Raw genomic sequence first — 26,808 nt, forward strand, 5'->3', positions numbered from 1 at the left:
TAATGTGTAATAATGTTTCCTTAAAGTAAACAATATATTTTATATGAAACCCATTGAAGACCTTATTTTATCCACTTTTACACAATTGTTGAACTGTCTTTAACCATCCTTATTTAAAATACAGATCGATTTTACAAACTTTTTTTTACAGCTTTAAAACCTGTCAAACACAGCTGTCTTTGATTGATTTGATTTAATGTGGAACCCAACTGGGTCAGATTTAGTGTCAGAGACCCATATGGTCAGGATTTTTAGTTTTTGATTCAGCATTGAACTGTAGAAGTGTCTGCACTGTAAGAGTGGTGAAACCTGGGATTACAATACTCATTCTTATACTTTCTCTAATTGGGATCATTTCTAATGAATTTAGATTATAGTGAAATAGTGGGTCCCCGGCCCCCAGTTTGAGACCCGCTGGTTGAGGATTCCCCTCAGAGGTTTGTTGGTCAGGCTGCAGTACAGCAGAGCGGCCACTAGAGGTCAGAGTCTGACTGAACATGGGACTGCTGGGAGACAACAACATTGTTATTATTATTACTAGGACTTCAAACCTGTACGGCTGAAACAATATTGTTTTTGAAAGTATTGATCATGCTCCATAGCGCCACCATCAGCCCAACCACCCTCTACTGGACAGATGGGGTAACTTCATATCTGTAAACTGGAACAGAAGGGCTTTGAGTTTAAAAAAACCTAATGTGGCAACAAGTCTCTCTCTCTCTCTCTCTCTCTCTCTCTCACTCTCTCTCTCTCTCTCTCTCTCTCGCTCTCAGTAAAAACCAACAGTGAACTATTTAAGATATTTACGGTAGCTAATATTAGCATAAACCGGCTGGTGAATATTCAGATTTCTAAAAATCAGGATATACGCTCCTCTTGGCTTTTCTAAATGAAAACGTCATTCACACATGCCAACTCTTAAATAAAATAATCCAGAATGATACTGGAATATTAATGCCATGTAAACACATTCAGTGAGAAAGCCGTCTACATGCTAAATTCACTAAAAGCTTCTGTCAGGGTTGGATCTAGGACTCACACGCAGAGCTCAAGGGCAGAGGCAGAAGTAAGGTAACAGTTTTTAATGGGAACAGGCAGGCTGAGGCGAAAGGTCAAAACATCAAAGGTACCAGGAAAACTAGAGGCTACGAGGCAGTTGGGAAAAAAGGCAGATATCGAATCCGGGCAGACAAGAAAACAAGCAGAACAGACTGGCGGGATACAGTGAGTGACTAAGCAGCTAGAACGATCTGGCAGAGAACAAAATGAAATGGACTGGTATATATACAGTAAGGGAGTAATGAGGGAATGAGGTGCAGCTGGGAAGGGCGGAGACAGGTGACAGCCAGGTGATGCAGGAGAAGGGAAGGTGAGTAGGCAGACATGAACAACTGGAGCTTGGACTAGAACTGGACTGGGATCTGAAAAACACACAACATAAAACATGGAACAGAGACAAGAGGGAACAGGGAGTGGAAAACAAGACATGAGATATGCGAAGACAGACAACAGAGAGAGAGAGAGAAAGAGAGAGAGAGAAAGAGAGAGAGGGAAAGAGAGAGCTCAAAGAGATGAGCCGTCAGGATTCCTGACAGCTTCATCACTGTCCTTGTGCTGCTATGGAAGACAAACACACCACTAGTCAGTGAGAGTGAGATGTATCTAGGCCTACTGTATCACAAACTAATTCATCAAAAACAACAACAAAAAGAGAACAAATAACAGTGTCTTTACAAAAAGTCATTCACGTTTCCATTGGTTCTTAGTCTCTTTATGAAAAACTAGTGCAGTGCCCGTTCAAAACATGCCTGTTCGGAACGGGCCGATTGCTTGGCCTCCGGTATTGACTTTCTCGAGAACCGCTCATCCAAACAACTTCACACTCGACACTGCGCTTCCAGTCGCTTGCTTTGAGCCCCGCTGCTGCACAGAGCGCTGTTCGCTTGTTTATTCAAAGTTTAGTAATATTGAACGTGTCGCGTGTCCAATCCGACAATGCACGTCCTTGGGTCCCCAGCAATACACCCGCCAAGTGTGAAGTAGATCGGACGAACGGTTCTCAAGATATGCGACGGACACACAGACAGAGATTCCTTGCTTTATTGTACTAGTGCAGTGCCCGTTCGCCCCGCTACTGCACAGAGTGCTGTCCGCTTGTTTATTCAAAGTTTAGTAATATTGAACGTGTCGCGTGTCCAAATTGCACCAAATCCGATGCTGCACGTCCTTGGGTCCCCAGCAATACACCCGCCAAGTGTGAAGTCGATCGGATGAACGGTTCTCGAGATATGTGACGGACACACACACACTCACACACTCACTCACTCACTCACTCACTCACTCACAGACAGAGATTCCTTGCTTTATTGTTAGATGATGATGATGATGATGATGATGATGATGATGATGATGATGATGATGATGTCTGATTTGGTCAATATGCTCCATCTAGTGGACAGATAGTAGAACTACATTACCTGTTCTGTGATTTCTCTGCACAGACTTGGTTTGTGGCAACAGGTTGGACTGGTTTGATGTCATGTTGAGGTCAAATGTTCACAGACTCCCAGGACTGACGAAGGAGAAAAGCAGCGTCTTCTCTCTCAGTGTTTCCTCTACAGATGAAGCTAGAAAGTCTCTTTGATTTGATCTGGATGTGAGTTCACCAGGTAAAGACCCTACCAGGGATCATTATAAATGTTTGATGAATAATATCCTACATTGTGTTGTATAACTGGATGACTGTAGAGTAGACTGGGATGAGACGATGCTGCTAAAGTCTTTCGACGTGGTTTTGATGTTTGCAGATCTAAATATTCATTCATTGGGCCATACATTTTCAACATTTATCTCTGACATTGAGGACAAAATGAACATTGTCTTAGAATGTTTTACCTATATTACTTTTTGTGGTAACCAAAATCAGAGCCATGTTAGATCGTAATCTCAACTCATTTAATTGGTGAAATATGCAGGAAATCTCAGAACTAGTTTGACAGCTTGGAAAAGCTTGACTGAAGTGCATTTCTTCCACTGTTGATACAACAAACCACAGGTGAACAACTGCCGCCTTGCTAATTAAAAAATAAACTGACTTTCACTCAACCCCCTTTTGCTCAGTCCATGTCTCAATTGTCCCAGAGGCTTAAAAATTCTTTCTAGATGAAGCTGGTCAGTGCATTTGATGTAAAGGGCAGCTGGTCTGAGTATTACTACACTCTGTATATGTGACATGGTGCTGACAGGAAGAATCAGCCCTTGAAATAATATATCCTGTGATGGAAACCTTGTTGTCATGAATCAGCCCAGTGTGTTTGTGTAAAGGTGTTCGCTCTACTATGAGTCTGTCTGAGGAGAGAGAGGAGGGGCTCCCTCCCTCTAAAACCACTCTGTCTGGGGAACATGACAGCCGGACCAAAGCTAAGAGGTAAGATGAGGATCTCTAACTGTCCATGACTGTTCTCCATCTCAGAGCTCAGCAGTGAAATCATTACAGCATCATTATTCAGAGTAAAAGCTCTGTCTCTGTTGTGTTGAAGCCCAGTCCAGCAGGAGAGACCAGACTCCCCTGAACCCAGCTGTGTGTCCATGAAGAGCGACCAGTCTATGTTGGACCCTGTAAAATTTAAAGATAAACATCCTTCTGAAAATAAGTAAGTCATTATCATGTTAGGATTACTAAGAATGTAAAATTGTCTTCTTCATAAGGAGACAGATCCCTTCACCGTGTTCATAAAATGTTTCTATCAGGATCCAGCAGGAGAGACCAGACTCTCCTCTCCCCTCTCTCTTCTTCATGAAGAGTGACTGGTCAAGGAATCGACCTATTGACTTCAAAGATGGACACCACTCTATTGATCAAAGGTAATTATTTAAAACTGATGATGAAAACAGATGGGTTTACTGTTGTCATCAGGTATAGAATTGGTCCAGCCCTTCATAGTTTCCTCTTTTAGAACATCACATCCAATAAGTAAAAAAGTAAAAGTAAAAAGTAAAAAGTAAAAGCTCTGTCTCTGTTGTGTTGAAGCCCAGTCCAGCAGGAGAGACCAGACTCCCCTGAACCCAGCTGTGTGTCCATGAAGAGCGACCAGTCTATGTTGGACCCTGTAAAATTTAAAGATGAACATGATTCTGAAATTAAGTAAGTCATTATCATGTTAGCATTACTAAGAAAGTAAAATTGTCTTCTTGAAAAGAACACAGATACCTTCACTGTTTTCATAATCTGTTTCTATCAGGATCCAGCAGGAGAGACCAGACTCCCCTGAACCCAGTTGTGTGTCCATGAAGAGTGACCGGTCTATGGGTTCACCTATTACCTTCAAACATGGACAACACTCTACTGAGAAAAGGTAAGAATTTAAAATAGCTAGATAAGATTTGTGGCCCATTCCTTGATTCCATTTACAAGCAAATATCCTGTTTGTTTATTCATTTATTTATTTATTCTAAGTCCATTTTGTGTATGAGACACATGCAGTTTTTGATGATGGAATGATCATCAGCTCTTTTCAAATTCCTGTGATCCACTGTTACCACTGATCCAGCTCTCAGTATTGATCATAGAAACAGGCAACATTACTTAATTATTGTTCAGTTCTTAGATCATCAAAAATTACAAGCAAACAACATAAACAATTGCAAAGCTCAGGCTCCCCTGAACCCAGCTGTGTGTCCATGAAGAGTGACTGGTCAAAGGCCGAACCTATTATGTTCACAGATAGCCACCACTCTATTGATCAAAGGTAATTATTTAAAACTGATGATAAAACAGATGTGTCTGCTGTTGTCAGATTCACAATCATCAGTTATAGAATTGGTCCGGTCCTTGATACTCTGTTGATTGAGTTTCCTCTTTCAAAACATCACAGCCAAAATTAGAGCAGCATTTACAGTGGAGTTCATCTTGTGTTTCTACAAGGATTCATCATGACGGAACACAACACCTTTAACCACCCGTGTGTGTGTGTGTGTGTGTGTGTGTGTGTTTGTGTGTGTGTGTGTGTGTGTGTGTGTGTGTGTGAGGCATTATATGACCTAATACATCATGTTTTCTCCACAGAGTCCACCAGGAGAGGTCAGAGGTTTCCAGTGGTCAGTCTGTCCAGGAGCATCAAACAGACCTGGACTCCATATTTATGGTGTGTAAATGAATAACAACATCTTTTACTTCAGCTACAAACAAATTGAAAAACAACCATTCTGGCCATAATAGTCTCTATGCTACACTCTTTAGACCAGTGGGCTTTTAGTGTGTCCAGATTTTAGTATGGAAGTGTAATTTATATATTATTCTGTTCCAGCTGCTTGAGGAGAACATCGTCACCTTTGTGAAGAAAGAGCTGAAAAGGTTCCAGAGGGTTATGAGTCCAGATTACCCAGAATGCTTAGAGAGGCAGAGAGAGGATGAGGAGGTGGTGGACGGTGAGGAGGAAGAGCAGAGGAGGAGCAGCAGAGAGGCTTTTCTGAAGATCACACTGCACTTCCTGAGGAGAATGAAGCAGGAGGAGCTGGCTGACTCTCTGCAGAGCAGTAAGAGGCTTTTAACAGGTTTAACATGATGGAGAGGGGAGATGGAGGAGAAATGGAAATGTTTGCATTTCTAACCTCTGCTGTAAATACAGACATTTCTAAAACTTTGTCTCTTCAATTCCAGATTGGAAGGTAAAAACGTTGCCTTTCACATTTAATTGCACACACAGTGCAGTTGTGAAATAACACATTCACCAGGAAATGCTCACATTTCTCACATTTAATATACCATTCATTGATTGATGTTATTTGTTGTTTGTTCATTCAGAAACTCTTGCTCCTCGGTGCCAACATGAACTCAAATCTAATCTGAAGGAGAAGTTTCAGTGTTTGTTTGAGGGGATTGCTAAAGCAGGAAACCCAACATTTCTGAATCAGATCTACACAGAGCTTTACATCACAGAGGGAGAGAGTGGAGAGGTCAATGATGAACATGAGGTCAGACAGATTGAAACAGCATCCAGGAAACCAGCGAGACCAGAAACAACAATCAAATGTGAAGACATCTTTAAACCCTTACCTGGAAGAGATAAACCAACCAGAACATTGATGACAAAGGGAGTGGCTGGCATTGGGAAAACAGTCTTAACACAGAAGTTCACTCTGGACTGGGCTGAAGACAAAGCCAACCAGGATATACAGTTCACATTTCCATTCACTTTCCGAGAGCTGAATCTGCTGAAAGGGAAAAAGTACAGCTTGGTGGAACTTCTTCATCACTTCTTTACTGAGACCAAAGAAGCAGGAATCTGCAGGTTTGACAAGTTCCAGGTTGTGTTCATCTTTGACGGTCTGGATGAGTGCCGACTTCCTCTAGACTTCCAGAACAACGAGATCCTGACTGATGTTACAGAGTCAACCTCAGTGGACGTGCTGCTGACAAACCTCATCAAGGGGAAACTGCTTCCCTCTGCTCGCCTCTGGATAACCACACGACCTGCAGCGGCCAATCAGATCCCTCCTGAGTGTGTTGACATGGTGACAGAGGTGAGAGGCTTCACTGACCCACAGAAGGAGGAGTACTTCAGGAAGAGATTCAGAGATGAGGAGCAGGCCAGCAGAATCATCTCCCACATCAAGACTTCCCGAAGCCTCCACATCATGTGCCACATCCCAGTCTTCTGCTGGATCACTGCTACAGTTCTGGACCATGTGTTGAAAACCAGTGAGAGAGGAGACCTGCCCAAGACCCTGACTGAGATGTACATCCACTTCCTGGTGGTTCAGTCCATGCAGGGGAATGTCAAGTATCATGGGAGAGCTGAGACAGATCCACTCTGGACTACAGAGAACAGGAAGATGATCCTATCTCTGGGAAAACTGGCTTTTGAGCAGCTGGAGAAAGGCAACCTGATCTTCTATGAAGCCGACCTGACAGAGTGTGGCATTGATATCAGAGCAGCCTCAGTGTACTCAGGAGTGTTCACACAGATCTTTAAAGAGGAGCGAGGGCTGAACCAGGACCAGGTCTTCTGCTTTGTCCATCTGAGCATTCAGGAGTTTCTGGCTGCTGTTTATGTCTTTCTGTCATTCATCAACACTGGTGTCAATCTACTGTCAGAACCACAATCAACATCCAGGCAGTCTACACCATCAAGCGACAAATCTAAACTAACACACCTCTACCAGAGTGCTGTGGACAAGGCCTTACAGAGTCCAAATGGACACCTGGACTTGTTCCTTCGCTTCCTCCTGGGCCTTTCACTGAAAACCAATCAGACTCTCATACGAGGCCTGCTGACACAGACAGGAAGTAGCTCACAGACCAATCAGGAAACAGTCCAGTACATCAAAGACAAGATCAGGGAGAATCCGTCTCCAGAGAGAAGCATCAATCTGTTCCACTGTCTGAATGAGCTGAATGACCGTTCTCTAGTGGAGGAGATCCAACAGCACCTGAGATCAGGAAGTCTCTCCACAGACAGACTCTCCCCTGCTCAGTGGTCAGCTCTGGTCTTCATCTTACTGTCATCAGAAGAGAAGCTGGACGTGTTTGACCTGAAGAAATACTCTGCTTCAGAGGAGGCTCTTCTGAGGCTGCTGCCAGTGGTCAAAGCCTCCAATAAATCTTTGTAGGTTCATAGATCATTGGATATATTAAATATATAATGTTATCTTTTCTACACATGAGAAAAAAATCCTATATTTTACAAGTTCTTTGTCTTCATCACTAATTCTCCTTCAGGCTGAATGACTGTCAGCTGTCAGAGAGAAGCTGTGAAGCTCTGGCCTCAGTTCTCAGCTCCCAGTCCTCTAGTCTGAGAGAGCTGGACCTGAGTAACAACGACCTGCAGGATTCAGGAGTGAAGCTGCTCTCTGCTGGACTGGAGAGTCCACACTGTAGACTGGAGACTCTCAGGTCAGGACTCCTCAACATTTTCAACACATGACCAGATAAATCCTGCTTTACATGCAGGTTAATGTCAGTCAATAAACACTGAACCTGTGCAGGATTTTTCTGCTCACGTGATTCTCAAACCAGTTGTGGTACCAACATTTAGCTCTACTTTCTAGACCATGTGAACTGCTTTCCCTGATTAGATTTCAGTATTTTCTCTCCTTGTTGCCTCTGTTGTTGAGACTTAGCAAGTCCAGATCCTGTGCAGGCCCACAGCGCGTGTGTAGAAATTAGAGATTGTATTTTTCAATTAATTTCAGAGTAGTGTACTAATCAGGACATCTAACATGTACCTGTAGCGTACCTTGTTGTGTGTTTGTGTGTGTGTGTGTGTGTGTGCAGGCTGTCAGGCTGTCTGCTCACAGAGGAAGGCTGTGCTTCTCTGGCCTCAGCTCTGAGCTCCAACCCCTCCCATCTGAGAGAGCTGGACCTGAGCCACAATCATCCAGGAGCCTCAGGAGTGAAGCTGCTCTCTGCTGGACTGGAGGATCCACACTGGAGACTGGACTCTCTCAGGTCTGGAGAGGCTTGCTGCCAGGCAGAGGCAGTGTCTAATAGAGGGGTTAGAGTAGGCAGACATTTTCTCAGTCAGACAGAGAAGCTGAGGAATATTGTTTAATGTTTAATGGTGGATATGAGTGACGTCGTCTGTTTTTCCCCCCAGTGTGGACCATGGTGGAGTGCAGATGTTGAAACCAGGTCTGAGGAAGTGTAAGTGTGTATTTAGTTTTTTCATGAAAACAACATTCAAGTTCAAAGTTTTATTTGTCACATGCGCAATCATACAAATACAACGTGCAGTGAAATGCTTGGTTGCCGCCTCCTAAGATAGGAAGTAGAAAAAATAGAGATAGTAAAAATATTTTAAAAAGTATATTAAAAATATGTATTAGTATAAAAATAATTATTATATACAGGGAGGAATAAAACTGTGCAATAGATGTGTTATACAATGATATATAATGTTATGAAGATATGAATATAGCTATGTAGATTAGATTTACAGATTTACAGTAGTACAGTTGCCCATGACAATAGTGTAATAGTGCAACGAGTACAGTCTAGTGTTGCCGGGAGTAGTGCAGTGTGTGCAAAGTCGTGGTATTACAGTCCTTGTCCACATATATTATGTAGTGTTGTGTGTTGTGTAGTGTGTAATGTTATGTAGTGTTATGCTCAGTCTCTGTGCCTGTCGGGGGGCATCTGACAGGCCTCAGGTAGTGCCCTCGTTGAGAGTCCGGAGGGCCTGGGGGAAGAAGCTCCTCCTGAGCCTCTCCCTGTTGGCCCTGAGGATGCGGTACCGTCTCCCTGACCGCAGCAGAGAGAAGAGGCCAGTGTTCGGGTGGCTGGAGTCCTTGTTGATTCTCTCTGCCTTGGTCCTGCACAGCCTTGAGTAGATGTCCTGCAGGTTGGGGAGTGCACTGCCAGTGATGCGTTCAGCCACACGTACCACTCTCTGCAGGGCCTTGCGGTCCTGCTGGGTGCTGCTCCCATACCAGGCGGTCATACTCCCTGTCAGGATACCCTCGATAGTATACGTGTAGAAGTTCCTGAGTATCTGGGTGGACACCCTGAACTTCCGCAGTCGCCTGAGGTGGTAAAGACGTTGCCGTGCCTTCTTCATCATGTGTAGAGTCCATGTCAGGTTCTCTGTGAAGTGGACACCGAGGTACCTGAAGCTGTCCACCCTCTCTCCACTGGGGCCCCGTTGATCTTGAGGTGGTTGTAGCTCCTCTCCTGTGCTTCCTCCCAAAGTCCACGGTCATCTCCTTAGTTTTGCTGACGTTCAGGAGGAGATCGCTGTCCTGGCACCAGCGTAACAGGTTCTCCACCTCCTCCAGGTAGGCCTTCCCGTTGTTGTTGGAGACCAGGCCCACCACGGCTGTATCGACAGCAAACTTGACGATGGTTAGTCAAGCGTGGCCACACAGTCATACGTGTATAGGGAGTATAGCAGGGGGCTCAGAACACATCCTTGGGGGCCCCCATGTTGAGGGTGATAGTTGATGCGGTGTGACTACCTACCCTCACCACCTGGGGTCTACCCGTCAGGAAGTCAAGGACCAATCTACACAGGGAGGTGTTCAGTCCTAGGTCCCTGAGCTTAGTGACGAACTTGGTGGGGGTTATGGTATTGAACGCTGAGCTGTAATCTATGAACAGCATTCTCACATACTGTAATTCCCTTTCCTATTATCCAGGTGTGAGAGGGCAGTGTGAAGGGTGTAGGCGATGGCATCATCTGTGGGTCTTTTTCGAGCAGTAGGCAAACTGCAGTGGGTCCAGAGTGCTGCGCAGTGAGGAACATATGTAATCCTTGACTAGCCTTTCAAAGCACTTCATTGCAACTGAGGTGAGTGCTACAGGGTGATAGTCATTTAGACAGGCTGGTTCGGTTTTCTTTGGCACGGGAACAGCAGTGGACCTCTTGAAGCAGGTTGGTATAACGGAGTGAGTCAGAGACAGGTTAAGCAATACCGTGAACACTGGTGCTAACTGGTCAGCGCAGGACTTGAGGACGCACCCGGGGATGCCGCCTGGCCTTACTGCCTTCCTGATATTCACTCTCTTGAATGACCTCCTCACGTCGTGCTCTGAAACTGTGAACGTATTCACATCTCCGGCGGGGGCTGTTGTTGCGTAAGCCTGCAGGCTAGGGTTAGTGGCCAGTGCTGTTAGCCTCGAAGTGCGCATAGAAAGTGCTCGGCCAGGGAGGCATCAGTGCTCACCGTGATGGTAGGGTTCCCCTTGTAATCCGATATTGTTCTTAATCCCTGCCACATGCGTCTTGTGTCTTTTGGAATTGAGCTTCCACTTGCTGCCACGCCTCCTTCACTGCTCTCCATAGGTTGTAGGAAGCTGTTTTGTAGTTGTCCATGTTTCCAGTCACAAGCCGTGAGTTGTATGTAATGGTGCACGAGCTCAGTGCATCAGGGATGGTTTTGTCCAGTGTCCACCCATTTCTGATTCGGGAAGGTCTTGATTCTGATTCAACTATTTACATGGTGTAGTTGCAGTTTCTTCTGTACGTTCTAAGCTGCTTTTAACTGCTTTTGAACCCCCCAAAAACACTATAGTTGATGTGTGACTACAAAGACAAAATTTACTCCATGAACTTAGTTTTACTATTTATTTAATTATGCAAATGCAAATCCAATGAAGCACTGCAAAACTAGCATGATGACGTTTCTCAGCTATAATTATGAACCAATGAGTGAGAAGCATTTATTTAAGGCAATTAAGATTATGCATGAATTTTGTGAATATAGGTTACACCGACTGAATACAAGTTATAAAATAATAGTAATACAGAATTGTCTACATCTCTATAACAAATTATATAAAGTCCAGACTTTAGTTTCTGTATAAATGGCTCTTACAGATGGAAAGTTCATTTACACAGCAGCATGTGATGTCCATTAATTCAAATTATATTGTGAATGAAGAGGATGGCTGACACAATGTGTCATCATGAAAGTGTTAAGAAATTAATTGTCAAACTGCTGCTGTATTGAGTCTTGTTCTCTCATCAGATGCCTGTGAACTCACTCTGGACCCAAACACAGCAAACAGAAAGCTCTTCCTGTCTGAAGACAACAGAAAGGTGACACTGGTGAGAGAGAAGCAGCCATATCCTGATCACCCAGAGAGATTTGATCACTGGGAACAGCTGCTGTGTAGAAAGGGTCTGACTGGTCGCTGTTACTGGGAGGTCGAGTGGGATGGAGCGGTTTGTATAGGAGTGACTTACAGAGGAATCAGAAGGAGAGGAGACAGTGTTGACTGCAGCCTTGGATTCAATAACAAGTCCTGGAGTCTGTACTGCCTTGGTAATACTAACTCTGCCTGTCACAATAACAGACAAACAGCCATACATTCCCCTCTCTCCTCCTCCAACAGAGTAGCAGTGTATCTGGACTGGTCTGCTGGCTCTCTGTCCTTCTACAGAGTTTCCTCTGACACACTGATCCACATCCACACCTTCCACTCCACATTCACTGAACCACTCTACCCTGCGTTCAGGTTTAGGTTTCGGTTTGGCTTTGGGTTTGAGTTTGGTTTTGGTTCCTCAGTGTCTCTGTGTCAGATAGAGGAGGGAGAGTCTCCTGCTGTGTAGAGAAACAAAAGGCAGCAGTTGACATGATAGTTCACTCTGGACAGGATCACACACACACACACACACACACACACACACACACTGTGGTAAGTCACTCTGGAGAGCAACCCCCCCCCCATGGGACAATGGGACCACAACCCAACTTCTCACTCAAATTATGAAGTCAATACATTTTTAATAATGTAAAAAAATTAATTCAACAAGAGGTTTTGGCCTCAGTAGCTAATTTCACTTCTTCTAATGTGTGTTCTTATGGTGATTTTCAAAATAATTGTTTCATTAACGGGATATAACGGTTATAAAACGGGATTGTTTTCCTGGTGATTGACAGGTCGCCTGTCCAGTGATTGACAGGTCGTTGATTACGGACCAATAGCAGGTGGAGCTGTGGCTCTGTGTCGACCCTCAGACTCGCTTTGGCTGCTCCGGCTCCAAAGAATGTCAACATGCTGGCGATCGTAAACCCGATCTTTTGGCTTCAAAACGGCCCTCAAAACAGTTTGAGACCCGCTGGGTGAGGATTCCCCTCAGAGGTTTGTTGGTCAGGCTGCAGTACAGCAGAGCGGCCACTAGAGGTCAGAGTCTGACTGAACATGGGACTGCTGGGAAACATTCCCACCTTGGAAAACAAGACAATTATTATGATGCTGTAGCGGCAGACTCCTAAAGATTTCCACATGCCGCACGGTCATAGACGCCAAACATGTTCTCAACGTGTTTTCTTGAGCTGGTTACTTAGGTTACTTAATTTACTCACAGTCTGTTAATGCTGGTTGTTGATCGTAATGACGATGATGATAATGATGAAAATGATGAATGGAGTAGCAGGTGAAGTTGTGATGTAACGAAAAAGAACCTTCCACAAAGTTTAAATAAAAAAATGAAATAGGTCTTTTCAGTATGATAATGAGTAAATCAAATAACAGGAAAAGTAATCAAAATAACAAGACAGGTTCCATAATTTCACGGTTGAAAACCTCTACGCTCTCGGCGTCTTCCACCTGGATCAATTTAATGGTAAAAGCCCCGTGATTTCTCCCTTCCTATATTTCCTTTTTGTGTCTGGTGAAAACAGGGATTTAGCCACCAGGTGGTGCTATTCTTCTAAACTATTCACAAAAAGGTAAAGAAAAGAAATGGCTCTAAAGATTATTACTAGGGCTCAGAGACGTGCAGAGAGTTCTTCAGGGGCAGGTGCTCAAATGAAAACAGGGGCATCTACAGTGTCCAACAGTCTGTGGAAGAATCTCTGTGTTTTAGGAGTGCAGCAATGCGGCGTTGTTGAACGTCCACATGTGAGAAGGACAGAGAAAGGGGCAATGCACTCTGCACCCTGCAAACAATTCATTTGTGTTTTGCAGTTGCTCAAATACTTTCGCTCGTATCGCTACAATTTATTAACTATTTGGAAAATGCCTAAAATAAAATAATACATTTAGATCGGAAGGGGGATTTTGTTCAATTAAGGGAAAAGGGGCAGGTGCCCAAGCACCCATAGCTCCCCCCCCCCCCCCGCACGTGCCTGCGGCTTCAAGCCTGTACGGCTGAAACTATATTGTTTTTGTAAGTATTGATCACGCACCATAGCGCCACCATCAGGCTAACCTTGCCAACAGCAACCATAAAGAAAAAATCTGACAAAGTTGACTCAGTCTTTCCAAATTTTACACCCAGCATGACTGAGCTGCCTGTCACACCCACATTCCAGACAACAAACTGACTTTAGGCCATGGCGGCGATTGTAAACCCGATCTTTTGGCTTCAAAACGGCCCTTCAGAAAACTATGGGTGACATCACACTCACTACGTCCATCTTGTTTTACAGATTTGTCCCTTTCCGTTCTCTTATCCTGAGTCCGTTCCACTATCAGCGCCACATTAAATATCAGCACAAACTGTCGGCTGTCAGCACAGTTATTGTTGGCTTGCTTGTAGCGATCTCTTACCGGCTCACTGGAGAGGTTCAGTGCGGTTCAGCTCTCACCTGCTACACTGTAGAAGAGCCTGACCTGCTTCTTATGCTGTGAGGAACTGACTGACAGATTGGCAGCAGTCTGCACTAGTTGCACATGGAGGTTCTGCCCCTCCCATACTTGGACCAGTCTCCTCGTGTGCTGGTGCTGTCCACGGTGCTGGAAGTCCAGTCCAGAGTCAGCTGTGTATCTCCCTGCTGCTGAAGCTCCACAAAACACACACACACACACACACACACACACACACACACACACACACACACACACACACACACACACACACACACACACACACACACACACACACACCCTTAACGACAGAATATTATGCTTGGATTTATATATAAGTTTACTATTCATTTCACTGTGAACAATCATGATCCATCAGTCTGTAAATAGAGTGTATTCTGTGTGTTGGGTAACTGAACTGGTTTTTAACATCACACATGTACAGGAACATGGACATTTTATTTTGAAAATTTAACCAGAAAGAATTAAGTTGTTGTTGTTCATCTGAGAATCTGTTTTTGATGATTGACAGGTTCAAATATCTTCACCTTGGACTTTTGTTTTATTTGTATTTAATGAATCTCTCCACTCCAAGATAAACATCTATTTGTTTTCTACAATTGTTTCTCAGAAATAAAGTTAAATGAACATTGTTTGATCTTCTTTTTTTTTTCTTCTTCTTCATAGTTTTTTGTAATTTGTTGACTGTAATTTGTAACTGTGTTTCCTTAAAATAAACAAATAAACAAATATACTTTATATGAGTAGCAGTTGCGATAAGTAGTTGTTCTTCAGTAGGTCTTTTCAGAGAGATGATCTATGTAGATGTCAGATCCCCCCCCTTCTCTCTCTCACACACACACACACACACACACACACACACACACACACACACACACACACACACACACTTTTATAGTAGTGTCATTCACTGCTTGCCATTTAAGCTGATGGAAGTCAGTGTAAGCAGAATTTATTCACACTTGCTTCACTTAGTTTACTGGAGAGAACACCAGACAGTGACTTTCCTTGGAAGTTTCTATATGAAAAATATCTGATGTGGTCGATGTGCTCCATCTAGTGGACAGATAGTAGAGCTACAGCACCCATCCGGAATTTCTCTGCCACGGACTTGGTTTATGGCAACAGGGGTATAATTGCCCCAAACTGTAGCAAACAGGAGGTTTAAAAGGAAACAGTAGTGCGTTGAACGCAATGAGGTTTAATGAGCAAACGTGTTCAACTGGAAAACGTTTTGCACTGTAGCAAAGCGGTGCAAACTTTGAACGTGCCTCTGGTTAGACTGGTTAGACTGGGTGGCGTCATACTGATGTTTCCGGACTTTGATACTGAAGTTATGAGGAAGTGACCGCTCAAATGTTCACATACACCCAGGAGGAGACGAAGAAAAAGCAGTCAGTGTTTCTTCTACAGATTAAGATAAATCTCTGATTTGATCTGGATGCAAAATCACCAGGTAATCCGGTGTTTCCCACAGGAGGGGGGGGGGGGATACGTCAGTCCTTTACGGTTACTCTATCAGTGTGCATGTTGTTGTCTGCGTGTTGAGCAGTTTTATAAATCTCCGTTTTAAAAGTGTCAAGTTACTGTTTTTCTTTTTTACAAATACATTTTGCTAGAAACTCGCATTTGTTAAACGGTGGAGTTTTAAGTTTCACTTCCGTTTTCACAGCGGAGGACTGTCGGACTGAGTGCTGCTGTCTGTGCATCGCAAAATAAAGGACATGACGTGATGTACATTAGGCGCAGCGTTAGATATCGATTTAGATCGATTTCTATTGATTCACCAACTTTTTATTGTAATCCCAATTTATTTCATGGGTTAAATATGCAGAAAGTCTCAGAACTAGTCTGACAGCTTGGATAAGCTTGACTGAAGTGCATTTCTTCCCTTGTTGATTCACCAAGTGAGCAAAACACTTGGCCAGTACTAAAATACACTTCCTTTCACTCAACTTCCTTTTGCTCAGTCCATGTCTCAATTGTCCCAGAGGCTTAAAAATCCTTTCTAGATGAAGCTGGTCAGTGCATTTGATGTAAAGGGCAGCTGGTCTGAGTATTACTACACTCTGTATATGTGACATGGGGCTGACAGGAAGAATCAGCCCTTGAAATAATATATCCTGTGATGGAAACCTTGTTGTCATGAATCAGCCCAGTGTGTTTGTGTAAAGGTGTTCGCTCTACTATGAGTCTGTCTGAGGAGAGAGAGGAGGGGCTCCCTCCCTCTAAAACCACTCTGTCTGGGGAACATGACAGCCGGACCAAAGCTAAGAGGTAAGATGAGGATCTCTAAATGTCCATGACTGTTCTCCATCTCAGAGCTCAGCAGTGAAATCATTACAGCATCATTATTCAGAGTAAAAGCTCTGTCTCTGTTGTGTTGAAGCCCAGTCCAGCAGGAGAGACCAGACTCCCCTGAACCCAGCTGTGTGTCCATGAAGAGTGACCAGTCTATGGAGCCACCTTTTACCTTCAAACATGGACAACACTCTACTGAGAAAAGGTTGATTAAATGGAAATGTGGGGGGGGGGGGGGGGGGGGAGTATTTTCCCTGAACCAATCACTAGTGACTGGCCGCTTCAGTCACACTGATGCTGGGAGTATTTACTAACTTCACCAAGAATGTTGGTCGTTTTTGACAATAATATCGTCTGTGCAAAGACAATCTGTTGGTTAAGGAGGTGATTTCAACAAATATTATTCTGCCGAAACACCAATGACAAACCGTTGCAGGAACGTTTCAAACTTTAGTCCCGCCCGCCAAGGCTCTGATTGGCTCGATTGTTTCTCTGAGCAAGAACAAGCTGTTGACGAGGGAAACACCAAACTCTCTGAATCACTTGACAAAATCAGAAGAGTGCAGGGAAGAGATTCTGGAATCTGGAACCAGGCTATAAACAAGTGCAAACGTCAAGGTTTGGTGTTTATACAATATTCCTGTTATCCTAGAACGATCATATAAGAGGGAGTAGGATAAGACTTAAAGGATCAGGCTGGTGTTTTTTAATGCATTTCTTACCGTCAACAAATCCTATGAAAATAACTAAATCAGCAATGAATTTGTTTTGCCAACAAGTCTCGTCCATGCAGCCGGTGCCCAGTGCAGCCTCATGTCCCAGCAGCCATAGAACTGCATTGTATTAAAAACTATTAAAACCCGTCACAGAGCCATGCTGCTGCTCTGCAGCATATTTCATCATCACGATGCACCGGGCCGGCCGACTTTTTCCTCAAACAACTTAATAAGCCGACCGTAAACACGCTTTCCATCTCAGGAAAGTAGTTCCGTAGCACAGAAAATAGTCCCCGGCGTAATGAAGAATTTGTTCCCATTTGAATTTGATTTGGTAATAACTACAACAGCCTGACTTTTCATGGTAACAGTTAGCGATTTTTAAAATGGAAACTATGTCTTTGTGAGCTGTATTTAAAGGTTTTTAGCTTACAGTTGGAGCCAATGACTTCCGGGTTGAAGGCTAAAAATGGAACGTGTGAAGTCAGAAAGTAACGGGAGGAGAGCAAACACATTGTTGATTTTGATATTTTCATAGGATTTGTTGACGGTAAGCAATGCATTAAAAAACACCGGTCTTATCCTTTAAGGGGAGAGACGGGGAATTTCTTTAGAGTGAGAGGAGAAATCAGTGGGAAGAGGGCAGCATGAGGTACTTCAAGCTTCAAACTTTAATACACTTTGGTGTGATAATTATTTTCTTTTTGATACCTACCTGGTAGTTTTGGGGTATCCACAAGCTACTGTGGCCTGTTGACTAAAAGTGAATTTCCCACCCTGGTGATCTTCCTCTCTGTCTATCAGGATCCAGCAGGAGAGACCAGACTCCCCTGAACCCAGCTGTGTGTCCATGAAGAGTGACTGGTCTATGTTGGAACCTATTACCTTCAAACATGGACACCACTCTATTGATCAAAGGTAATTATAACTGATGATAACAACAGATGGATTTGCTGTTGTCAAATTTAGTCATCAGAAATAGGATTGGTCCGACTCTTCATACTCTGTTGATTGAGTTTCCTCTTTCAAAGCATCCCATCCAATAATCAGAGCAGCATTTACAGTGGAGTTCATCATGACACCTTTAAAGACCTGCGTGTGTGTGTGTGTGTGTGTGTGTGTGTGTGACATTATCTGACCTAATAAATCACAGAGTCCACCAGGAGAGGTCAGAGGTTTCCAGTGGTCAGTCTGCCCAGGAGCATCAAACAGACCTGGACTCCATATTTATGGTGTGTAAATGTACAACAACACCTTTTACTTCAGCTACAAACAAACTGAAAAACAACCATTCTGACCATAATAGTCTCCATGCTACACTCTTTAGATCAGTGGGCTTTCAGACTCTGCAAGATGGATTTGATTTTGTGTCCAGAGTTTAGTAGGAAGTTTAATTTATATGTTATTCTGTTCCAGCTGCTTGAGGAGAACATCGTCACCTTTGTGAAGAACGAGCTGAAAAGGTTCCAGAGGGCTCTGAGTCCAGATTACCCAGAATGCTTAGAGAGGCAGATGGAGGATGAGGAGGTGGTGGACGGTGAGGAGGAAGAGCAGAGGAGGAGCAGCAGAGAGGCTTTTCTGAAGATCACACTGCACTTCCTGAGGAGAATGAAGCAGGAGGAGCTGGCTGACTCTCTGCAGAGCAGTAAGAGGCTTTTAACAGGTTTAACATGATGGAGAGGGGAGATGGTGGGAAAATGGAAATGTTTGCATTTCTAACCTCTGCTGTAAATACAGACATTTCTAAAACTACATTGCCTCAATAACAGATTGGAAGGTAAATGAGCACAATCCCCATGGATAATCTGGTTAAATTATTGATTTGTTGTTGTTGATGTGTTGAGTGTGAAATGCTGACAACAGTAGTTTACAAAAAGAAGTACACACACACAAAGTTGGCTTTCACATTTAACTGCACACACAGTCAAGACCCGTTTTTCCATCCAAAAGTAACAAGCTAAATAGATTCCATGAAGTTGTGAAATGAACACATTTACCAGGAAATATTCCCATTTCTCATGTTAAAAATAACATCCATTTATTGATGTTATTTGTGGTTTGTCATTATTATTTGTTGTTCATTCAGAAACTCATACTGCTGCATGCCAACATGAACTCAAATCTAACCTGACGGAGAAGTTTCAGTGTGTGTTTGAGGGGATTGCTAAAGCAGGAAACCCAACACTTCTGAAGCAGATCTACACAGAGATTTACATCACAGAGGGAGAGAGTGGAGAGGTCAATGATGAACATGAGGTCAGACAGATTGAAGCAGCATCCAGGAAACCAGTGAGACCAGAAAAATCAATCAAATGTGAAGACATCTTTAAACCCTTACCTGGAAGAGATCGACCAACCAGAACACTGATGACAAAGGGAGTGGCTGGCATTGGGAAAACAGTCTTAACACAGAAGTTCACTCTGGACTGGGCTGAAGACAAAGCCAACCAGGATATACAGTTCACATTTCCATTCACTTTCCGAGAGCTGAATTTGCTGAAAGGGAAAAAGTACAGCTTGGTGAAACTTCTTCATCGCTTCTTTATTGAGACCAAAGAAGCAGGAATCTGCAGGTTTGACAAGTTCCAGGTTGTGTTCATCTTTGACGGTCTGGATGAGTGCCGACTTCCTCTGGACTTCCAGAACAACGAGATCCTGACTGATGTTACAGAGTCGACCTCAGTGGATGTGCTGCTGACAAACCTCATCAAGGGGAAACTGCTTCCCTCTGCTCGCCTCTGGATAACCACACGACCTGCAGCGGCCAATCAGATCCCTCCTGAGTGTGTTGACATGGTGACAGAGGTGAGAGGCTTCACTGACCCACAGAAGGAGGAGTACTTCAGGAAGAGATTCAGAGATGAGGAGCAGGCCAGCAGAATCATCTCCCACATCAAGACTTCACGAAGCCTCCACATCATGTGCCACATCCCAGTCTTCTGCTGGATCACTGCTACAGTTCTGGACCATGTGTTGAAAACCAGTGAGAGAGAAGACCTGCCCAAGACCCTGACTGAGATGTACATCAACTTCCTGGTGGTTCAGTCCATGCAGGGGAATGTCAAGTATCGTGGGAGAGCTGAGACAGATCCACTCTGGACTACAGAGAGCAGGAAGATGATCCTATCTCTGGGAAAACTGGCTTTTGAGCAGCTGGAGAAAGGCAACCTGATCTTCTATGAAGCCGACCTGACAGAGTGTGGCATTGATATCAGAGCAGCCTCAGTGTACTCAGGAGTGTTCACACAGATCTTTAAAGAGGAGCGAGGGCTGAACCAGGACAAGGTGTTCTGCTTTGTCCATCTGAGCATTCAGGAGTTTCTGGCTGCTGTTTATGTCTCTCTGTCATTCATCAACACTGGTGTTGATCTACTGTCAGAACCACAATCAACATCCTGGAGGTCTAGACTATTAAAAGACAAATCTAAACTAACACACCTCTACCAGAGTGCTGTGGACAAGGCCTTACAGAGTCCAAATGGACACCTGGACTTGTTCCTCCGCTTCCTCCTGGGTCTTTCACTGCAGACCAATCAGACTCTCCTACAAGACCTGCTGAAACAGACAGGAAGTAGCTCACAGACAAATCAGGAAACAGTCCAGTACATCAAGGAGAAGATCAGGGAGAATCCGTCTCCAGAGAGAAGCATCAATCTGTTCCACTGTCTGAATGAGCTGAATGACCGTTCTCTAGTGGAGGAGATCCAACAGCACCTGAGATCAGGAAGTCTCTCCACAGCCAGACTCTCCCCTGCTCAGTGGTCGGCTCTGGTCTTCATCTTACTGTCATCAGAAGAAGAGCTGGATGTGTTTGACCTGAAGAAATACTCTGCTTCAGAGGAGGCTCTTCTGAGGCTGCTGCCAGTGGTCAAAGCCTCCAATAAATCTTTGTAAGTTCATAGGTAACTGGATATATCAAGTATATAACGTGATCTTTTGTACACAAGAGAAAAAATATATTTTCAATGTTCTTGTTTGTCTTCATCATAATTCTCCTTCAGGCTGAGTGTCTGTCAGCTGTCAGAGAGAAGCTGTGAAGCTCTGGCCTCAGTTCTCAGCTCCCAGTCCTCTAGTCTGAGAGAGCTGGACCTGAGTAACAACAACCTGCAGGATTCAGGAGTGAAGCTGCTCTCTGCTGGTCTGGAGAGTCCACACTGTAGACTGGAGACTCTCAGGTCAGGACTCCTCAACCTGTTCAACACATGACCAGATAAATCCTGTTTTACATGTTGATTAATGTCAGTGAATAAACACCTAACCTGTGTGGGATTCTTCTGCTGTGATACCAACATTTAGCTCTACTTTCTAGATTCTGTGAACTGCTTTCCCTGATTAGATTTCAGTATTTCCTCTCCTTGTTGCCTCTGTTGTTGAGACTTAAAATACCAAAAAGGACTTCCAATTTTCTGTCACAAATTCAGTCGAGAACTCTCAAACTGGACCAAATGAAAAAAACAAGCAGGTCATGTGATCTATTTATATTTGTGATGGTGTGTGTGTGTGTGTGTGTGTGTGTGTGTGTGTGTGTGCAGGCTGGCAGGCTGTCTGCTCACAGAGGAAGGCTGTGCTTCTCTGGCCTCAGCTCTGAGCTCCAACCCCTCCCATCTGAGAGAGCTGGACCTGAGCTACAATCATCCAGGAGCCTCAGGAGTGAAGCTGCTCTCTGCTGGACTGGAGGATCCACACTGGAGACTGGACTCTCTCAGGTCTGGAGAGGCTTGCTGCCAGGCAGAGGCAGTGTCTAATAGAGGGGTTAGAGTTGGCAGACATTTTCTCAGTCAGACTGAGAAGCTGAGGAATATTGCTTAATGTTTAAACCATTACTAAATTTAGTATGTTAAGGAAATGCTCCACAGATTTTTTTCTGTTAGAGGTAAAAAAACAAAATTTGCAGAGAGAACTCTCAAGGCATGCGGCTATACTGTACATACCAAAATCATAATTTTTGATTTCACATATTCTTCATGCCTTTGTTGGTAGACAAATTTTAGTTTTTTTAGATACAGCCATTTCTGTATCATACTATTTTTAGGTAGTTGTTTTTTGTTTTTTTTGATAGTGATAGTTTTATTTTATCAGTTTTCACAAAAACACTAGTGTAAATATAGGTTCCCATGATCACATGTTCAGAAAATGTTCTGCACTTAGGGGCCAGATAGGCCTCACACTTTGGCCAATTTCAAAACATTCCAACGGATTTGTGCTCAGCTTAACTATTACTTTAAGTGCTGCAAAGGAAAGTTTAAATTTCCACCGTGGACATTATAATGGTGGATATGAGTAACTCTGGACGATCTTTGTTTCTCTCCCCAGTGTGGACCATGGTGGAGTGCAGATGTTGAAACCAGGTCTGAGGAAGTGTAAGTGTGTATTTAGTTTTATTCATGAAAACAAAGCAGCACATTCAGTTATTTAGATGGTGTAGTTGCAGTTTCTTCTGTATGTTGTAAACTGCTTTCAACTGTTGAACCGCCAAGAAACATTTAGCTGATGCATACAGACTACAAAAACATTCTTTACTCATTAATTAAGCTAAGCATTAATTTAACACAAATAGTTTTATGGATGAAGTATTTTCAGAATTTCTGTTGAATAAAAGTTAGAAAATAATAGTAATACAGAATTGTCTACATCTCTATAACAGAATATATAAAACCTAAATGTATTGTAGTTTCTATATAAATGGCTCTTACAGATGGAAAGTTCATTTACACAGCAGTTCACATTCATTCACATCCTTCTGTGAATGCAGAGGATGGCTGACACAATGTGTCATCATGAAAGTGTTAATAAATTGTCAATCTTCCAGTAAATCAACAAATAATAAACACAACAGGTCTATTAGATAAAAAGCTGCTGCTGTATTGAGTCTTGTTCTCTCATCAGATGCCTGTGAACTCACTCTGGACCCAAACACAGCAAACAGAAAGCTCTTCCTGTCTGAAGACAACAGAAAGGTGACAGAGGTGGAAGAGGAGCAGCCATATCCTGATCATCCAGAGAGATTTGACTACTGGGATCAGCTGCTGTGTAGAAATGGTCTGACTGGTCGCAGTTACTGGGAGGTCGAGAGGAAAGGAGGGGTTTATATAGGAGTGACTTACAGAGGAATCAGTAGGAGAGGAGACAGTGTTGACTGCAGGCTTGGAGGGAATGAAAAGTCCTGGAGTCTGTTTTGCTCTGATGCTGGTTACTCTGTCTGTCACAATAACAGAGAAACAGACATACCTTCCCTCTCCTCTGACTCTGACAGAGTAGCAGTGTATCTGGACTGGCCTGCTGGCTCTCTGTCCTTCTACAGAGTTTCCTCTGACACACTGATCCACATCCACACCTTCCACTCCACATTCACTGAACCACTCTACCCTGGTTTCTGGTGCTGGTTTGGCTCCTCAGTGTCTCTGTGTCAGATAGAGGAGGGAGAGTCACCTCCTGTGTAGAGAAACACTCACACTGCTGACCAAACACAGCTGCTGAATGATAGTTCACTCTGTACAGGATCACACACACACACACACACACACACACACAAACAACCTACACTTGTCTACACCAGACAGAATATTAATGTTTCTATTTCCGTATAAGTTTACTACTCATTTCACTGTAAACAAACATGATCCATCAGTCTGTAAATAGAGTGTATTCTGTGTGTTGGGTAACTGAACTGGTTTTAACATCACACATGTACAGGAACATGGACATTTTATTTTCTTTAACAAGAAATATCTGTTTTTGATGATTGACAGGTTAAAATAGCTTCCCTTTGGACTTTTGTTTTATTTGGTATTTAATTAATCTCTCCACTCCAAGATAAACATCTTTTGATTTTCTTCTTTTCAAGCAAGCATAGTTTTAAATGTAATTTGTTGACTTTAATATGTAATTATGTTTCCTTCGAATAATATATGAAACCCTTTGTAGACCTTTTCTTACCAACTTTTACAGTTTTAAAACCTGTAAAACACAGCTGTCTATCTGTCTGTCTTTTTAAAAAAAAAAATTTATTTAACGAGGCAGGTCAATTAAGAACAAATTCGTATGACAGCCTGGCATATCTATCTATCTGTCTGTCTGATTTAATGTGGAACCAACTGGGTCAGATTTAGTGTCAGAGACTCATATGGGCAGATTTTAAGTTTCTGATTGAACTGTAGAAGTGTCTGCACTGTTCATGGGGAGATAAGAGTGGTGAAACCTGGGATTACAACAGTCATTCTTATACTTTCTCTAATTGGGTTGATTTCTAATGAATTTACATCAAAGTAAACTATTCCTTATTTTACTGGGGACTCCCTTGACCCCCTCAAGGACCCCTGGGGGTCCCCGGACCCCAGTTTGAGACCCGCTGGGTGAGGATTCCCCTCAGAGGTTTGTTGGTCAGGCTGCAGTACAGCAGAGCGGCCACTAGAGGTCAGAGTCTGACTGAACATGGGACTGCTGGGAGACAACAACATTGTTATTATTATTATAGGGTTCAAGCCTGTAGGGCTGAAACCAATATTGTTGTTCTAAGGAGTCTTCTTCTCCTTCTTCTTCTCCTTCTTCTTCTCCTTCTCCTTCTTCTCCTTCTCCTTCTTTTCCTTCTTCTCCTTCTCCTTCTTCTCCTTCTCCTTCTTCTCCTCCTTCTTTTCCTTCTCCTTCTCCATCTTCTCCTTCTTCTCCTTCTTCTTCTTCTTCTTTTCCTTCTTCTTCTCCTTCTTCTCCTTCTCCTTCTTCTCCTTCTTTTCCTTCTTCTTCTTCTCCTTCTTCTCCTTCTTCTTCTTTCTCTAACCCTAACCCTAACCCCTAAAAAAAAATTGTACCTCAGAGACCCTAACTCCTACAATAATCAAACTTGGCTGACAGGTTTCAAATTTCCCCCACTGCTCAGCCCACAAAAATGACTACAATCGTCCAGATGGTGGTGCTATAACAAGCAGCTGTACATTTTGGACAGTAACTCCTGAGGTCTAGAATCAAAAGTGTTTCCCCTCAGATTCCTTTTCTCAAGCTGAGTACACTGTACAAAAGAGTTTTTTGCTATTTCTCCTGCAAAGTTGATCCAGCTGTGTTGCACACAACATAATATATGGATTTCTTACATTACAGCTGTTCCAAAATCCAAACCGTTTGGCCGTGGTTCACAAATGAAGCTGACCGTGAAGACACATAATTCCTAAACACTTGATACTAGAGCAACCAACCTTCAGCTGCAAATTTGGGATTGACCCCAAAGTGTCACAGACTACACTTGGTCCAGAGCGCCACCATCAGGACAACCTTGCAACAGCAACAATTTAAAAAGAAAATTCTTGCAAAGTTGACTCAATCTCCACCACATTTTACACACAGCACGACTGAGCTGCCTGCATCATTTTGAAACTCAGAACTGTTCGGCCTCGACACAGGAATAAAGTTGATGACAAATTTGGTAAATAGACAATATAAAGCATATTTCCACCGCTTACATCATGTTTGTATCAAAACAAGTTGACAGCCAAGACGCACAAACATGTTCGCCTAAATGTTCGAGCAACCAACCCTCACATGTTGCAACACTGTCACTAAAATGTTCTGTAGCTGAGATGTTGACCTTTTCCAAAATGATGAATCAAGCTGATATTCTCACTGTCAGATCATCTGACCCGTAGGCTTGGACCCGCTTTATTTATATTTATTACACTGCTGATAGAGAGAGAGAGAGAGAGAGAGAGAGAGAGAGAGAGAGACCACTCTCCTGGTGTAAAAGTGTTTTTACAAAGATTGCCTCATCCTGAAAACTTTCAACACTTGCATCATTGCTATTGTACATTGTGCCTGTGTGTGTGTGTGTGTGTGTGTGTGTGTGTGTGTGTGTGTGTGTGTGTGTGTGTGTGTGTGATAACCATCTCCTTATCTTGCTCTACCTGAGCTGATTGCAGTTTACTGTCTCTCTCTTTTTCTTTGTCTATAGTGGAATAAATAGTTACTGTCTTACTAGTTCAACACACACACACACAGGAAGGAGAGAGAGAGGACGACAGATAGAGATGTAGAACAAACTAGTGGAGTGCCAATTATTAACCACAGGTCAGTGTGTGCATGTGTGTGTGTGTGTGTGTGTGGGGGGGGGGGGGGGGGGGGGGTCTGGGTGGAAAGGTGTGAATAATTTACAAACACACACCGACACAGATCAGATCAGACTCCGATCTGATTCAGTTAGTGTTTTCCTACATTTCCCAGAATGCCTTTCACCAAACCCCAGAGAAGAGGTGTGAACTTGTTGCTTCCAGCTGCAGCTTCAAAACATCAGAATCAACTCAACTAATAAAGAAAAGCAGAAGAGAGGAACCTGAAGCAGAAACATCAGTATCAGTGTTGGACAGTTAAAGGCTTTAACATCATGTCAGACTGAAAGGGGGCGGGGCCACAATTCTTATTTGGGCCGAGAAAATGATGTCATGTATTGACAGAACAATGAGCTTGATGTTCTGAGAAAATGTCTAAATCGAATATTAAAACCACTGGTTGTAAATTCTTCTTCTTCTTCCAGTAATCACAAATATCAAGCTAACGTGGCTGCATTGCATTCTGGTCTATTGAGGCTACTGTGGGAGGAGAAATTGGGATCTGCCTCTTCTACAAGAGTTAAAGTGTTTTCCTTTAATCTACAGACTGACTAAACCACTAACTGGTAGATTCATAGTCAATGTAAGATAAACTGTCTGTAATGCAAAGGTTCATTATCTCTGAATGGGGGGAAATGTAATAAAATCT

General features: G+C 43.3%; 1 protein-coding gene across 1 annotated transcript in view; it reads left to right on the forward strand.

The window, feature by feature from the left end:
• Nucleotides 1–23,620, forward strand: part of LOC139932949 (uncharacterized) — a 35,257-nt gene extending 11,637 nt beyond the window's left edge. Inside the window, exons 6-26 of the mRNA XM_078281934.1 lie at nt 3,751–3,864; nt 4,031–4,144; nt 4,242–4,355; nt 5,066–5,144; nt 5,307–5,535; nt 5,804–7,607; nt 7,721–7,894; nt 8,276–8,449; nt 8,598–8,644; nt 11,467–12,046; nt 13,876–14,073; nt 16,208–16,330; nt 16,443–16,559; nt 17,875–17,988; nt 18,224–18,302; nt 18,487–18,715; nt 19,157–20,960; nt 21,072–21,245; nt 21,603–21,776; nt 22,384–22,430; nt 22,957–23,620. Coding sequence (XP_078138060.1) covers nt 3,751–3,864; nt 4,031–4,144; nt 4,242–4,355; nt 5,066–5,144; nt 5,307–5,535; nt 5,804–7,607; nt 7,721–7,894; nt 8,276–8,449; nt 8,598–8,644; nt 11,467–12,046; nt 13,876–14,073; nt 16,208–16,330; nt 16,443–16,559; nt 17,875–17,988; nt 18,224–18,302; nt 18,487–18,715; nt 19,157–20,960; nt 21,072–21,245; nt 21,603–21,776; nt 22,384–22,430; nt 22,957–23,510 — 7,042 coding nt within the window. The 3' untranslated portion in view covers nt 23,511–23,620. The remainder of the gene's footprint in view (nt 1–3,750; nt 3,865–4,030; nt 4,145–4,241; nt 4,356–5,065; nt 5,145–5,306; nt 5,536–5,803; nt 7,608–7,720; nt 7,895–8,275; nt 8,450–8,597; nt 8,645–11,466; nt 12,047–13,875; nt 14,074–16,207; nt 16,331–16,442; nt 16,560–17,874; nt 17,989–18,223; nt 18,303–18,486; nt 18,716–19,156; nt 20,961–21,071; nt 21,246–21,602; nt 21,777–22,383; nt 22,431–22,956) is intronic.
• Nucleotides 23,621–26,808: the final 3,188 nt, after the last annotated feature.

The sequence above is a fragment of the Centroberyx gerrardi genome, chromosome 24, assembly GCF_048128805.1.
Source record: "Centroberyx gerrardi isolate f3 chromosome 24, fCenGer3.hap1.cur.20231027, whole genome shotgun sequence".
In the NCBI taxonomy this organism is placed as follows: Eukaryota; Metazoa; Chordata; class Actinopteri; order Beryciformes; family Berycidae; genus Centroberyx; species Centroberyx gerrardi.